General features: G+C 46.5%; 1 protein-coding gene across 2 annotated transcripts in view; it reads left to right on the top strand.

The window, feature by feature from the left end:
* kat7b (K(lysine) acetyltransferase 7b) overlaps positions 1 to 13,064 on the top strand; it is a 52,951-nt gene that overhangs the window by 11,611 nt on the left and 28,276 nt on the right. For both annotated transcript variants that reach the window (XM_084322660.1, XM_084322659.1), the window contains exons 6-7: positions 5,071 to 5,169; positions 5,832 to 5,942. In XM_084322660.1, coding sequence (XP_084178786.1) covers positions 5,071 to 5,169; positions 5,832 to 5,942 — 210 coding nt within the window. The remainder of the gene's footprint in view (positions 1 to 5,070; positions 5,170 to 5,831; positions 5,943 to 13,064) is intronic.

Below are 13,064 nucleotides of genomic sequence, written 5' to 3'. Positions count from 1 at the left end.
TCGCGCAGATTCCTATCAAACTGTATTTGATCATCAATATAATGCATTTGGGGCTATAAATCACGTTCTGGAGAAAGCTGCAGAAAACGATAAAAACATACTTATACTTTAGACCGTATTTTAGTATGAATATGTGAATGAAAAAGTATAACGTTGCTACACCCTGAACAATAGATACTTGACGTTGAATGGGCCATAGTAATGTCAATTTAGCAATACAATTTAAAAAGTTATAGCCCTGCAAAGAAGGTAAACATCCCCATAGACAAATAGAGCTGGCGGAGGATGGTATATTAAGAATATAAGCCTGGCGACCAAAGTGTTAAACGGCAATCAATTAATTTAACCCTTTTTTCGCCAATCACGTGTTAAGGCGGGTTTCTCCGCCATGCGTTGTCTGCCAATCACGCCGTACGGCGTGTTTGAGATCAATATTTCATATTTTCGTCATGGTATTCATATTTCACCCACTGAGTCTTGGCTGATGCTGTCTGAGCCATCACAACTCTGCAACGCTACAATACCGCCACCGGGTGGCCGATCGGCGAGTTGCCAAACCGGAAGTGCCCATTGTAGATCGGTCCGTCCCCTATTTTCGTCCGGCCACTCGCTTATCGTCCCGGGGCTCAATACAGACACCGTCGATATGGATATTTGCTGATGACAGTGTTTTAATGGCCACAATTGCCCAGTTCATTCCTGCATTTAAATGTATCCAAGACTAAGGAAATTATCATCTCACAAACATATTGATGGTCTTCCAACAATTATTCATGCTAAAATTGTTGAAGTTGTACAGAGCTACAAATATCTGGCAACTGTATTTGATGACTGACTTTAATTTAGTCTGAGATTTTGTGAAAACACAGATGGCACCCAGCAGCGTGACGTATCCTGCCCTGCAGAATCTAACCGCAGTAACTACAATATTTTTCAAAATTTAGTTATAAGTTAAATTTAACATCTAAATATCTGTTTTTATCTTGTGACAAAGTTTCAGAGTTCAATCTTGCTCTGTTTTAGAGCAAAATGGTATAAAGAATTGCAGTAACTACAAAATCACTGGATAGTCTCGCTCAAGGGGCTATTGAGGCAACAGAGGGGCTTGTCTCGCTTCGCCAGTTTCTGACCAAACTGTTCGGTTACTAATGTGAAAGATCGGATCGGGAAAGATCGGTATCGGCAGATACTCAAAATCACATGATCGGGAAAATCACATGATCGGGATCGGACCGGGAGCAAAAAAATGCGATCGGGACATCCCTACTTCTAAATGAAACGCGCTATATGTATTAATGTAATGGTTGTTTGATTATTGTGTTATTTTGTGTAGTTATTGTGCATGTTAAAAGCCTCCAATGCTTATTAGTGATGATTTTATTTTATTTTGCAAAATCAACTCTGCCTCTCTTTATTAACACTTTCAGTGCCACGAGGTGGCGCCAGAGTTGGCTCTTGAATGCCACCATCGGCGCCAATGTTACGCTTAATATCGCCTAATCTATGTTTTAAATTATGGCTGTGTCTAATCTGCCCGTCGCTTATCAAAGAATCCTTTTCCAGTCAGTGCTGTCAAGGCAGATTGGTTTTTTATCGCTTCATTTCCGTTTGAGAGCATTTAGAAAAGCACCCGTTTTGAGGTAAAAAACAGTCCGTACTGGAATATTCCAGAACGTTGATATTTGTCGGCCTATTTATGAATCGTTTTCAAATAAACGCTAGATGATCAATATTATACGTGCACGCACGCACATTCGAGCCGCGCACGGATAATCGCCGTGTTCATTTCCTCTTGGATTTTTACAGTGAAACCGATAGAGCCCATTTCACAAAACAGCTTATATCTTCATCAAAATGAGTCTGATTATCCTAACACTGATAACATAGATTCCTTACCTGACATCAGATGGTATCCAACTGGTATATTCCAATTCCTGACCACCATTCGAAAAAATCGATAAGTGTATAGATCCAACGTGATACAGTAGTACACATGATTCCGCGGGGCTCAGAGGATCCAGAATGAACTCTGATAACCCTGGCTGCATCAGTGGACTGGAAAATGTGTACACGATTTTTTTCCCCATCCATTTTCATTGAGTCCATTCCAAAATCCCTTATGTCATCTGGGAGACGATAGGGGGCGCTTTTTTCCACATCTGATCGCCGGCGGCGCTCGGGTAGACCTGGGTAGGCTCGCGTGATGCAATATAATTTCAGATCGCTAAAAAAAAAATCAGAGAAATCTTGTGAGTGGCTTTCAACAAGATATTATTAATTCCGAGAAAACTCGTGAGTGGCATAGAAAGTGTTAATTACAACAAGCAATGCTGTTTGTTATTTAAGATGAGGTCGGACTCGGCACTGACAGATTTGTGTTCATTGTGCTGCTTTTATAAAGCCTCAAATGACGGCTTACAATATTTCATGAAAGCAAAGTGTTTAGTTTGTCTAAGATTTAAAAAGGTTTAAACTTTACAGCACTGACAAAGTTGAACAAAGTGATGTACAAGTCCCACAACATAAAAAAAAAAAAAAAAAAAATTATTTTTTTTATTTCGAAGCTTCGAATTAAAATCGAATCTCGGCTTCGAATTCCAAAAGAAAAATTGAAGGTCAGCCCTACATGATACCTAAGCGCAGGGCTCCAGAGTGCGACCATTTTGGGCGCACTGAGCACCCAAATATCTTTGGAGTGCAACTTAATATTTTCCCTTGTCGCACTGGTGCACCTTACATTCCAGCAGGTCCGTCTGTCTGTGTGTAGCGTCCCCCCCCCCCCCCCCCCCTTCCCACAGCCATGTGCATTCAAAGACCCGCTCCGCTCTGACTGGGTAAACAATGATTGATTGGCTCTGATTGGGTAAACAAAGCCATGTGCAGCTGTGAAATCTGAAACCGTGCAGCGCGTGTGTCCTTGTGTGTGTGTGTGTGTGTGTTTGTGTGTGTGTGTGTGACTGTCCATGCCACACCGCTCACTTCACTTACTTAATACTTACTAAAATGAGGAAACTCTTATATAATGCACATGCAATAGCGAATAAATTGGATGTGCGAGTAAGTTGATTGTGTTTTTGTTATAGCGTTAGTTCCACATGTTTATATAGGTGTGTCGGCTTTCACTTTCAGTACGTTATGTTTGTAAACCTGGCTGCTAACGTTAGCTAGCTAGTGCAGAACAATGCTCGAGAAGTCGAGGAGCCTTTGCTGTGTGTGTGTGTGTGTGTGTCCCGACCCCACTTCTCCTAGTCTCATAAAACGGTGATTCAGAATGCATGTTGCCAACGAAATTTGACAGTGACGGTCTCTGGTTGCTACTGGATAGAACAGAATGGTAGCCAACACTCTTGATCTGTGATTGATTGGTTAATTATGAAATGTTAATCTTATTGTTTTTAACAGTGTTTTTGAGAGAGTATTCGAATACTCGTTAGGAAACACCAAGTAGTATTCCAAGTAGGGCTGGACGGTATGGTCTAAAATTTATATCGCGGTATAATTTGAAGCATAGACTGTAACGGTATATATCGCGGTATATTAACTTATCTTAAAATGTCTATATAAATGCTTCTGAAGGGGTAAACACTGGTATAGCAGCTATTACTGTACTCTTGTATTACTAGATACTCTTTGGGCTTGTTTTTATCTACTTATTCTGAGAGAGTTGAAATAATAATTTTCGCTAGCAAGATCTCATTCGATGATTCATTCCATTAAGCCTACTGCCAGCAGGCACATTTAAAGAAATATAATCGGATTGATTGGGGTAATGAGGCACTTCATGCATATAGCCTATAGATATGCATTTAACTTGTTGGCGATATTTTCCCGTTAGAAAATCATGGTTTCGGCGATCGACACCTCCCCCTTTTGAACTAGGACGCCACGCGCAACTATCCTGATTACTGAAGTCTGGTTTGAATTAACGAGATTGTTTGAGCCTGAATCAGCCTTTGAGAAACCGAGATGTCCTGACTTCAATCATCGGGTTAATTTAAGCTGGCTAATAGGACTTTTGATCGGCTTAGTTGAACCAGGTACGAGGAACAGGGCCCTGGTCTGACAGCACTATTACATTTTCATATCATAATGCATTGGCTGAGACTTTTTTTTTTTTTGCTGCCAGTAGAACGAATTGAAAGAGCCGTTGCGTGTCGCCTTTTTTATATAATGGTTCAGATAATATCAATACTTGGCGTCACTATCAATATAATATGTAAGGGATAATGTATAGCTACGAGGTCATTGTCGCAAAATAATTGACCGACACATAGTTTAAAATACCGAGCCGCTTCGGCGAGGTGTTTTAAACGTCAGTGAAGGTCAATTATTTTGCGACAATGACCGAGTAAAGCTATACATTATCCCGCTTATTACATGGCTAACTTACTAACAATATACCTAATTCATTTGACAAATCGCAGTTCTGTGGCTCTTGTCAGCCCAAATAAAGTGATTATTATTATCGCGGGCAGCCTCTGTTCTGGCTCCGCTGTAATACACACACTCCGCTGTCAGTGCAGTCGCGGCAGGTGTGTCTGATTTGCTGCACTGATGTGGGCTTGATTGCGAACAGCTGCGCACATCGGTCATTATTGTCCCACAGCGGTCATTATTGAAAAATAATGACCGCTGTCGGGGGGCTATTGACCAATCACAAGCAAGCATTTCGGCGAATGTGAAAACGCCATGTAATAATGTGATATATTTCTGTATCGATTTTTTCACCCACCCTTACATATGACTTGTGACTAGTAAATGTAAAGGAATAGTACCTAAACTGATTAATGCACCTTTTGGCATATAAACGGATCTCTCTTGACAGAATTGATCATTATTCATTTAAATTTCTTTTTACATTTAGTCATTTAGCTGATGCTTTTATCCGCCATTATGTAGCCAAATGTTTTATCTCTTGTCTTTATGTGTATGAATGATATTGTATGTTGTGGTCTTTTTCCTTTTGTTTGCAAACCAGCTTGCCTTGAATTTACCCCACGAGGGACCAATAAAGTATTTTAAATTAAGTAAACATGAACGCTTTGAATGGATTTCTGTCGTGTCTTCCAGACTCCCACGTCAAAACAGAGCAGATACAAAGACCATGTCACTGAGGTGAGGAAAGGGAGGAACTCTGGACCACAGAAGGAGCAGAAGGAGAAGCACATGGTGAGCAGCAAGTTTATTATAACTCATATTACTCTGTATGATGGCAATGTACAATAATGCTGTATATACCGTGTGTAATATATAGATATATGTATTCTTACTGTGTATATATCCATCCACATCTGTCTTTACATACCCTGCATATAATCCTTTTTACATATCTGTAGATACTATATCTATAACTGTACATATCCCTTACCTACTCGTACTCGTTACGCTGCTGGCCAGTATGACTTACTACCATAGTGTCTTTATACCTGTATCACTTTACATATTAATACTACAACTCTGTACATACATCTGATTATCACTATACTCAGTAGTACTAATTTGTATATTTTATATGCAGTTTAATCACCTGTACATTGAATATTACTATTGCACTTTACCGTTACATTTGCACTCTGGTTGGATGCCTAACTCCTTTTCGTTGTATCGTACTTGTGCTGTATGATGACAATACATTTGAATCTAATTAAATGTTCCATGATGTTCAGTAGGGCAAAAACCTGAATTAATTGTAATTATTTCCTTGTTTTGCAGCCATTTTTAGCACTTCCATCATGCACCCCAGTACCTTGCCTAATCCCTTCTCCTCTTCAGCTTCCTCCTTGGAGATAAAAATAAAGTTCCTCTTTCTCTTGCCCGTCCTCGGGCCACAGGAGCACCGCCAGACCCATGGTAACACCAGAGAGCCGCTGCTAGAGAACATCACCAGCGAATATGACCTGGAGCTGTTCAGGAAAGCCCAGGCCCGGGCGTCTGAAGACCTGGTGAGTTGATTCTCTGACTGCCACACAGAACCTAAACTATCCCCATTTGTTTACATATATGCAATACAACTCTTACTAGTTACGCTGCTGGCCAGTATGACTTGCTACTAGGGATGCCCCGATCACGTTTTTTGCCACCGGTACCGATAGTCTATGAGCCATATTGTACGGTTATATCTATAACCATAGTTATATGAGTATAGCGGACGCTCTGCGTCTTTCTGGAATACAACCCTGTATCAGTACTAGCACTGAATAAATTTCCACATGCACCTTTACACACCTATCCGCCTGGCCACACCCCCATCCGCTCCTACATAAGCAGGGGTGTGGCCATACTAACAGCTCCTTCCCCAGTCTTTCACCACAAAGGCGAAAACCACGGGGTCCTCAGTGAGTCCGACGCAGACCGTCCGCTATACTCGTATAACTATGGTTAGATATAACCGTACGTTATAGTATCGTATAGCTACCGCTCTGCGTCCTTCTGGAATACAGGAGCAGAGCGGAAGCTCGACAAATGCACCCGCTGAGGCCCCCCACAACCATCATAACCGGGGAGGACCCGAGCTCCCCGGACCCCCCTAACGGAGGACGGGAGGGAATCGGATCCGACCGTGTGAAGAGGAGTTTAGCAACTCAAACGCACAGGGTGAGCAGACCGTGGGACTTACCTTCCACAGAAGAACCCACGACTACACAAACGAGCAACCCACATGCCACTAGGGAACAAACGGGAAGAAATAAAACCCCCGTCACAGCCCCTAATATCACAGGGTCAAGGGCAACAACCCAACCCCGTGGCAAGGCCGTAGCAGCGGAGCGCGAAGGAGGACCCAGCCCCAGGAAGGGACTGGACCCCCCCGGAAAAGGGGGCCTGGTGAGGCCAATGACGCCGCAGCATCGAGATCCCACCAGGCGGTCACTAGTGACACCACCCCCCACATCGCCAGCGTATTCGGACAGGGCCCATCCAAGAGCAGGCCCTTCCCCCCCCAACAGCACGCCGCCCCGAAGCACTCAAGAGGCTACACCCACAGCGGGACCAGGCAGAGCACCGGGGAGACAACCATCAAGAGGTTGATCCCTCAATCCAGGCAACAGGCCACTCGACCCGAGCCTGGATCACTGCGGACTAGACAGGCGCCAAATGGGTCTGCTGAAAACAGCACCCCGGCGGAAGGGGCGTATGCTGGTATGCTGTGCACCATGTCGCAGCCTCTATAAAAAAAAAACGACCCTCTAGAGGGGCCGAGGCAGAGAAGGCTGACATGATTGGCAGACGTCATGAAAGGTGCGGGGGCACACTCACAGGCAGACAGGGCCAAGCCCGGCCTACCCCGAGAGTTGACTCCGCTACCAACACACCAGGGAACCAACCACCCCCTTGGTTCTAACATGAGGTGGTTGTTCCTATAACCCCCCAAGAAAACTCAAACACAACTGCGGGTATACACTGGCTATACCGCAGTACAAGTGTTTCAGTTTTCAAGAAGGGGTTAACCCAGGCCAACAGGTTGTCGAAAATAAATTCAGACCTGAGCCCGGCGGACCGGGACGTACACAGGGATGCCAGAGGGGTTCTACAAGAGCCACCTCGACAGCCCTCTCCCAGCCCCGCCAAGCAGGAGAAGAGAGGGGCGAAAAATAATGGAGAAGGACCAGGCTCCTTTAGCACAGCGCAAGGTACAAGTTAAACTCTGAGGAGGCTCCCTCACTGAGAGGGAGGCTCTGAACTCACCGAGGAGGCTCTGAAACTCCCTGAGGAGGAGGCTCTGAACACAACATGGACCAAGCAACAGTGAAGGATAACACACAGTGACATAATCACGAACATCTCCATAACAACAAACCCTGCAACGCCCGGGCTGACCCGGCATTTTCCCCCCGAAAAAGCACAAGTCCCTCAGGGTACCAGAACAGCAGATCTGCACCCCGGCGGACAACGGTTTAACTTGACTGGTACGGCGCGACCAGAACCAGTCCCGTGCCCGCCATCCCCAGTCCCAGGAGGGGGGTAGGTACGCGTGTCGATCCAAAACATTATAGAGGGCGCCACCCAGACGGTCGGAACACAAGCACCGCGCCCGGTGGCCCACCCCAAGGGCGTGAGACCCCTCTACCAATGCTTCGATCTATTCCGTTAACATCCCCCAGAGATGAACGAGAATTCGTCGAAACGAGCCTAGTACACTGGCACTCGAAAGAGACAAACTCTATCCCAGTTGCCCCATAAAACGCAGTTTCAATGATGAGCAACCAAGGCGCGCAAGCCCATGTGACAGATGGCGCTGCTCCGACCGGCTGCCTCTCTGTTCGCTCCGTCGAGACTGTGTTTACTTTTGTTAATATTTATAGTTTTTAGAGTTTTGTTCGTACCAACTGTTGGTGCATTTAATGTATATGACCGTCAGTCACTCATAGACATTGGATTACGGGAAACTTATCAACTGGATTACTCACTGGATCAGCTTTCCGAACCGCATCAATGGCCTGAAGAAATTCTCCGGAGATCAGGACCAGATCCTTTGTTCCTAGACCCCAGGAACAGAGGAACCAGACGGCGAGGGAAGAGGGCTGGGATCCGTAACAGGCTGAGATCCAGACGCCACCGTACACCACTGCCCAGTATATTGCTAGCCAATGTACAATCAATTGACAATAAACTGGATGACATCCGAGCAAGGATTCAATATCAAAGAGACGTTAGGGACTGCAACGTCCTCTGCTTCACCGAGACGTGGTTGACGCCGGACGTCCCAGACCACGCAATTCAACCGGCTGATCACTTCTTTATCCATCGCAAGGATCGGTCATCAGCAGAGTCCGGTAAACAACGTGGAGGAGGTATTGCCTTCATGTTTAACAAAAATTGGAGCGACCCAACTAACGTGAAGGAATTATCCAACCACTGCTCCCCAGAACTGGAATATATAACCATCAAGTGTCGTCCTTTCTTCCTCCCGAGGGAGTTAACGGCGATCGTCCTGGTCGGAGTGTATATTCCACCGCAAGCCAGCAACAAGGTTGCGCTCTCCAGACTACACGACGAGGTAAATAGAATCCAAGTGGCGAATGTTAACGCCGCCATTTTAGTTCTGGGAGATTTCAATAGCGCCAATCTGAGAAAGGTATTGCCTGACTTCTATCAGCATGTGACTTGCAACACCAGAGGCGGTAACATCCTAGATCACTGTTACACGCAATTTAAAGGTGGCTACAAGGCTCATTCTGATAGTGGCTTTGGTAAGTCAGATCACGCATCCATTTTTCTTTCACCAAAGTACAGACAGAGAATTAAAAGTACTCCCGTAGTCTCGCGAGAGGTGCAGAAATGGGATGTGACGTCAGAGGAGACGATCCGGTCAGTGTTTCACCACACAGACTGGATTGTGTTCCGCGACACAGATAACATTAATGCCTACACGGAGACAGTGCTGGACTATGTTTGTACTAGGGTGAAAGAAACAATCCCCACTACCAAAATGAAAGTTTACCCAAATCAAAAACCCTGGGTAGACAAATCCGTCCGTGAAGCTCTGAGAGCGCACCAAAGCATACAACGACGGCCTAGAGGCAGGCAACATGAATGACCACAAGGTGGCGCGATACAACGTAAGGAGGACAGTGTCAGAGGCCAAACGACGCTACAGGGATAAAATTGAACTCCAGTTTGAACAAGCTGACTCTAGAGCTATGTGGCAGGGGCTCAAAACGATGACAGACTACAAAGGCGCCTCCCTCAAACTGAACAGTGACATCTCCTTAGCAAATGACCTCAATACCTTCTATGCAAGGTTTGATGCTGGTAATAACAACACCAGCTCACAAGCCTCGGCAATGGGGGGGGGGGGGGTCGGCTGCTGATGGAGGCGCAGTGTTCAGGGTAACAGAGCATGAGGTGAGGCGGACCTTTAAAAAAGTGAATATCAGGAAGGCAGCAGGTCCAGACGGCATCCCCGGCCGCGTCCTAAAAGTCTGTGCCGACCAACTGGCCCCAGTATTCACTGACATATTTAACCTGTCCTTAGAACAGGCTGTCATCCCCACCTGCCTGAAGAAGTCCACTATTATCCCTGTACCCAAAAAATCCAAGCCTGCTTGCCTCAACGACTACCGCCCTGTAGCTCTCACCTCCATAGCCATGAAGTGCTTCGAGAAGCTAGTAAAGGGCTACATCTGCTCCTCCCTCCCCATCAACATGGACCCCCTGCAATTTGCATACCGCCCCAACAGGTCCACGGAGGACGCCATATCCCATGTGCTGCACACAGCAGCATCACACCTGGACAAGAGGCAGGGGAACTATGTGAGAATGCTATTCATCGACTACAGCTCGGCATTCAATACCATAGTCCCCTCCATACTCATAGCCAAGCTCAGGGACCTGGGCTTGGGCTATGACCTCTGCCAGTGGGTCTTGGACTTCCTGACTGGCAGACCCCAGGTGGTGAGAGCAGGCAACTGCACCTCCTCATCCATCACCCTCAACATAGGGGCCCCCCAGGGCTGCGTTCTGAGTCCCCTCCTCTACTCCCTGTACACACACGACTGTGTGGCTCAGCGGAGTAGCAATACAATCGTCAAATTTGCTGACGACACAGTGGTGGTGGGCCTGATCTCTGCCAACGACGAGAGGGCCTACCTGGAAGAGGTCAAGGTCCTGGCGGGATGGTGCCAGGAAAACAGCCTCTCCCTGAACGTCAGCAAAACAAAGGAGATGATTGTGGACTTCAGGAGGTCGGGGGTCAAGGACTACAGCCCCCTCAGCATCGACGGGGCACCGGTTGAGAGAGTCAACAGCTTTAAGTACCTCGGAGCCTACATATCCGAGGACTTGACATGGACCACACACATTAACAGTGTTGTGAAGAAGGCACGACAACGCCTCTACTTCCTCAGGCGCCTAAGGAAGTTCCAAGTCAGCCAGAAGATCCTTAAGAACTTCTACTCATGTACAATAGAGAGCATCTTGACCGGCAACATCACCTCCTGGTTTGGGAATAGCACTGCACAAGACCAAAGCAGACTACAAAGAGTGACACGTTCAGCCGAACGCACAATTGGAGGGGGGCTCCCCACCCTCCAGAACATTTACTACAAGCGTTGCAAGGGCAAGGCTAAGAGAATCATTAAAGACTCCAGTCACCCGAACAACTGCCTCTTTGAACTGCTGCGGTCAGGCAAGCGATACAGGAGTCTCAAGGCGAGCACAGAAAGACTCAGAAGAAGCTTCTATCCCCAGGCCATCAGGCTGCTAAACGAACAATGAATGAACACTACACAACAACAACCACCAAACGCACATAGCACACACATCCACACGCACACACTCACTTTAAACAAACACACTGTAGCACCCACTCCACACACTTATAGCACACACCCACTTTAAACAAACACACTGTAGCACCCACTCCCCACACTTTATATTTATGGATGAAGGATTGCACTACAACTCGTACACCTTACTGTAAATTGTACCTAAAATTGTACCTCATCCCATTTCTGCTTTGCACTAGATAGTACTGTACATTAGTACACTGCATAGTATTGTGTATTGTATATTATATGGTAACTCAGAACATTGTACATATGTCTATACCGAACACTGTGACCTCATTTTCTTCTTCTAAATTCATGCTATATTATGTTATTATGTTATTTGATACTATCTTGTCTAGCACAGTCTCTGGAGCGTAACAGTAAGAAGCATTTCGTATGAAAGTATTCTGTACTTCTGTATGACAACTATTAAAGAACTTGAACTTGATGTGTGGTTCCTATCGGAAGCACCCAGGGCCAGCACTACATACATGTCGAGACCCAAAACATATCAATGGTAATTATTTTTTTTGGTCCACTTTTTCTCCCATTTTCTATATTTTCTCCCAAACCAATTTCGTATCATCCAATTCAACCCTCCCTTGTCACGGACGCTGTTTCTTGCCTCCCACAAGCCGGCTGCAATGTGGACTAAGTCATACATAGCACAAGTCCCCTCCGGTACTTGAGGTAACAGCAGTCGCGTCTTTTCACCTGCGCAGCTCGATCTCTCAGTGGCGAGGAGTAACGCATGGGAGGCTCACGCTGCCCCCGACACTTCCTGATTCTACTGCGCAAGCGCACCAACCGACCTGTAGGAGTCGCTGTCCACAACGCCCGATCCCCACCCATCAGTTTCCCACCCCCTAATACGGCCAATGTGTATTAGTACGGACGACCAGCTAAACTGAAAGCAAATGTGGAGCGCTGGGCTCGAACTGACGAGCCCAGCGTCTCCAGCATTTCGTGGCGAGTGCCTTGCCCACTACGCCACGTAGCCGCCCCTATCAATGGTAATTCTAACAAGAACCCAGATATCGTTCCTCCAAGCCGCCTGGGAGAATGACAAGAAGACGCTTTTTTACAGACAAAACACGGACATGGGTCCCATATGACACGGCTGAGGGAAAAACAACACCCAGTCAACCTGCTCCATAATAGAGGGGACGGGGAACCCCCAGAGAGACTTTCCACGTGAGCAATAATTGAAAAGACATATGCCACATTGAGCTATGTAACAATTGGACTAGGACTCTCTGAGGAGGAGGCTCTGAAACTCTGAGGAGGCTCCCTCACTGAGAGGGAGGTTCTGAACTCACCGAGGAGGCTCTGAAACTCCCTGAGGAGGAGGCTCTGACCCAATATACACACTACTAGTAGGGAGCAGAGCAGAAGAACAAATTGTCTCTACTGCATTGCATCACCTACCAAGCTCAAGACACATACAACAGAGCAGAACTTCTTTTAAAGTTCTACTCACCTTGACAATAACAGAGGTCCACAACATGGAGCCTGAAAATAACTCAGGAAAGTCTCACAACCAATAGAAACGCGCCCAGTGACGTACTCTATGGCAGGGGGAATTCCGTAGCCCACCGCCCAATATGGAAACTCCCCCCCCCCCCCCCCCCCCTCCCCCCCCCCTACCCTGTGACGCGCTGACCCAGCAACGTGACATGAAGCCCGAAGGACAGGAGGCCCAACCCCCTGACCAATCAGAAAAAGGGGAGGGAGGGTTTATCAGTTCACCCCCTCACGACCCCTCACCCCTTTCATGATACGATGCAATGACAAAGC

Source organism: Notolepis coatsorum (assembly GCF_963971535.1).
Source record: "Notolepis coatsorum genome assembly, chromosome: 10".
NCBI lineage: Eukaryota > Metazoa > Chordata > Actinopteri > Aulopiformes > Paralepididae > Notolepis > Notolepis coatsorum.
Note: the sequence above shows the minus strand (reverse complement) of the source record. Positions and strands in the feature narration are given on the sequence as shown.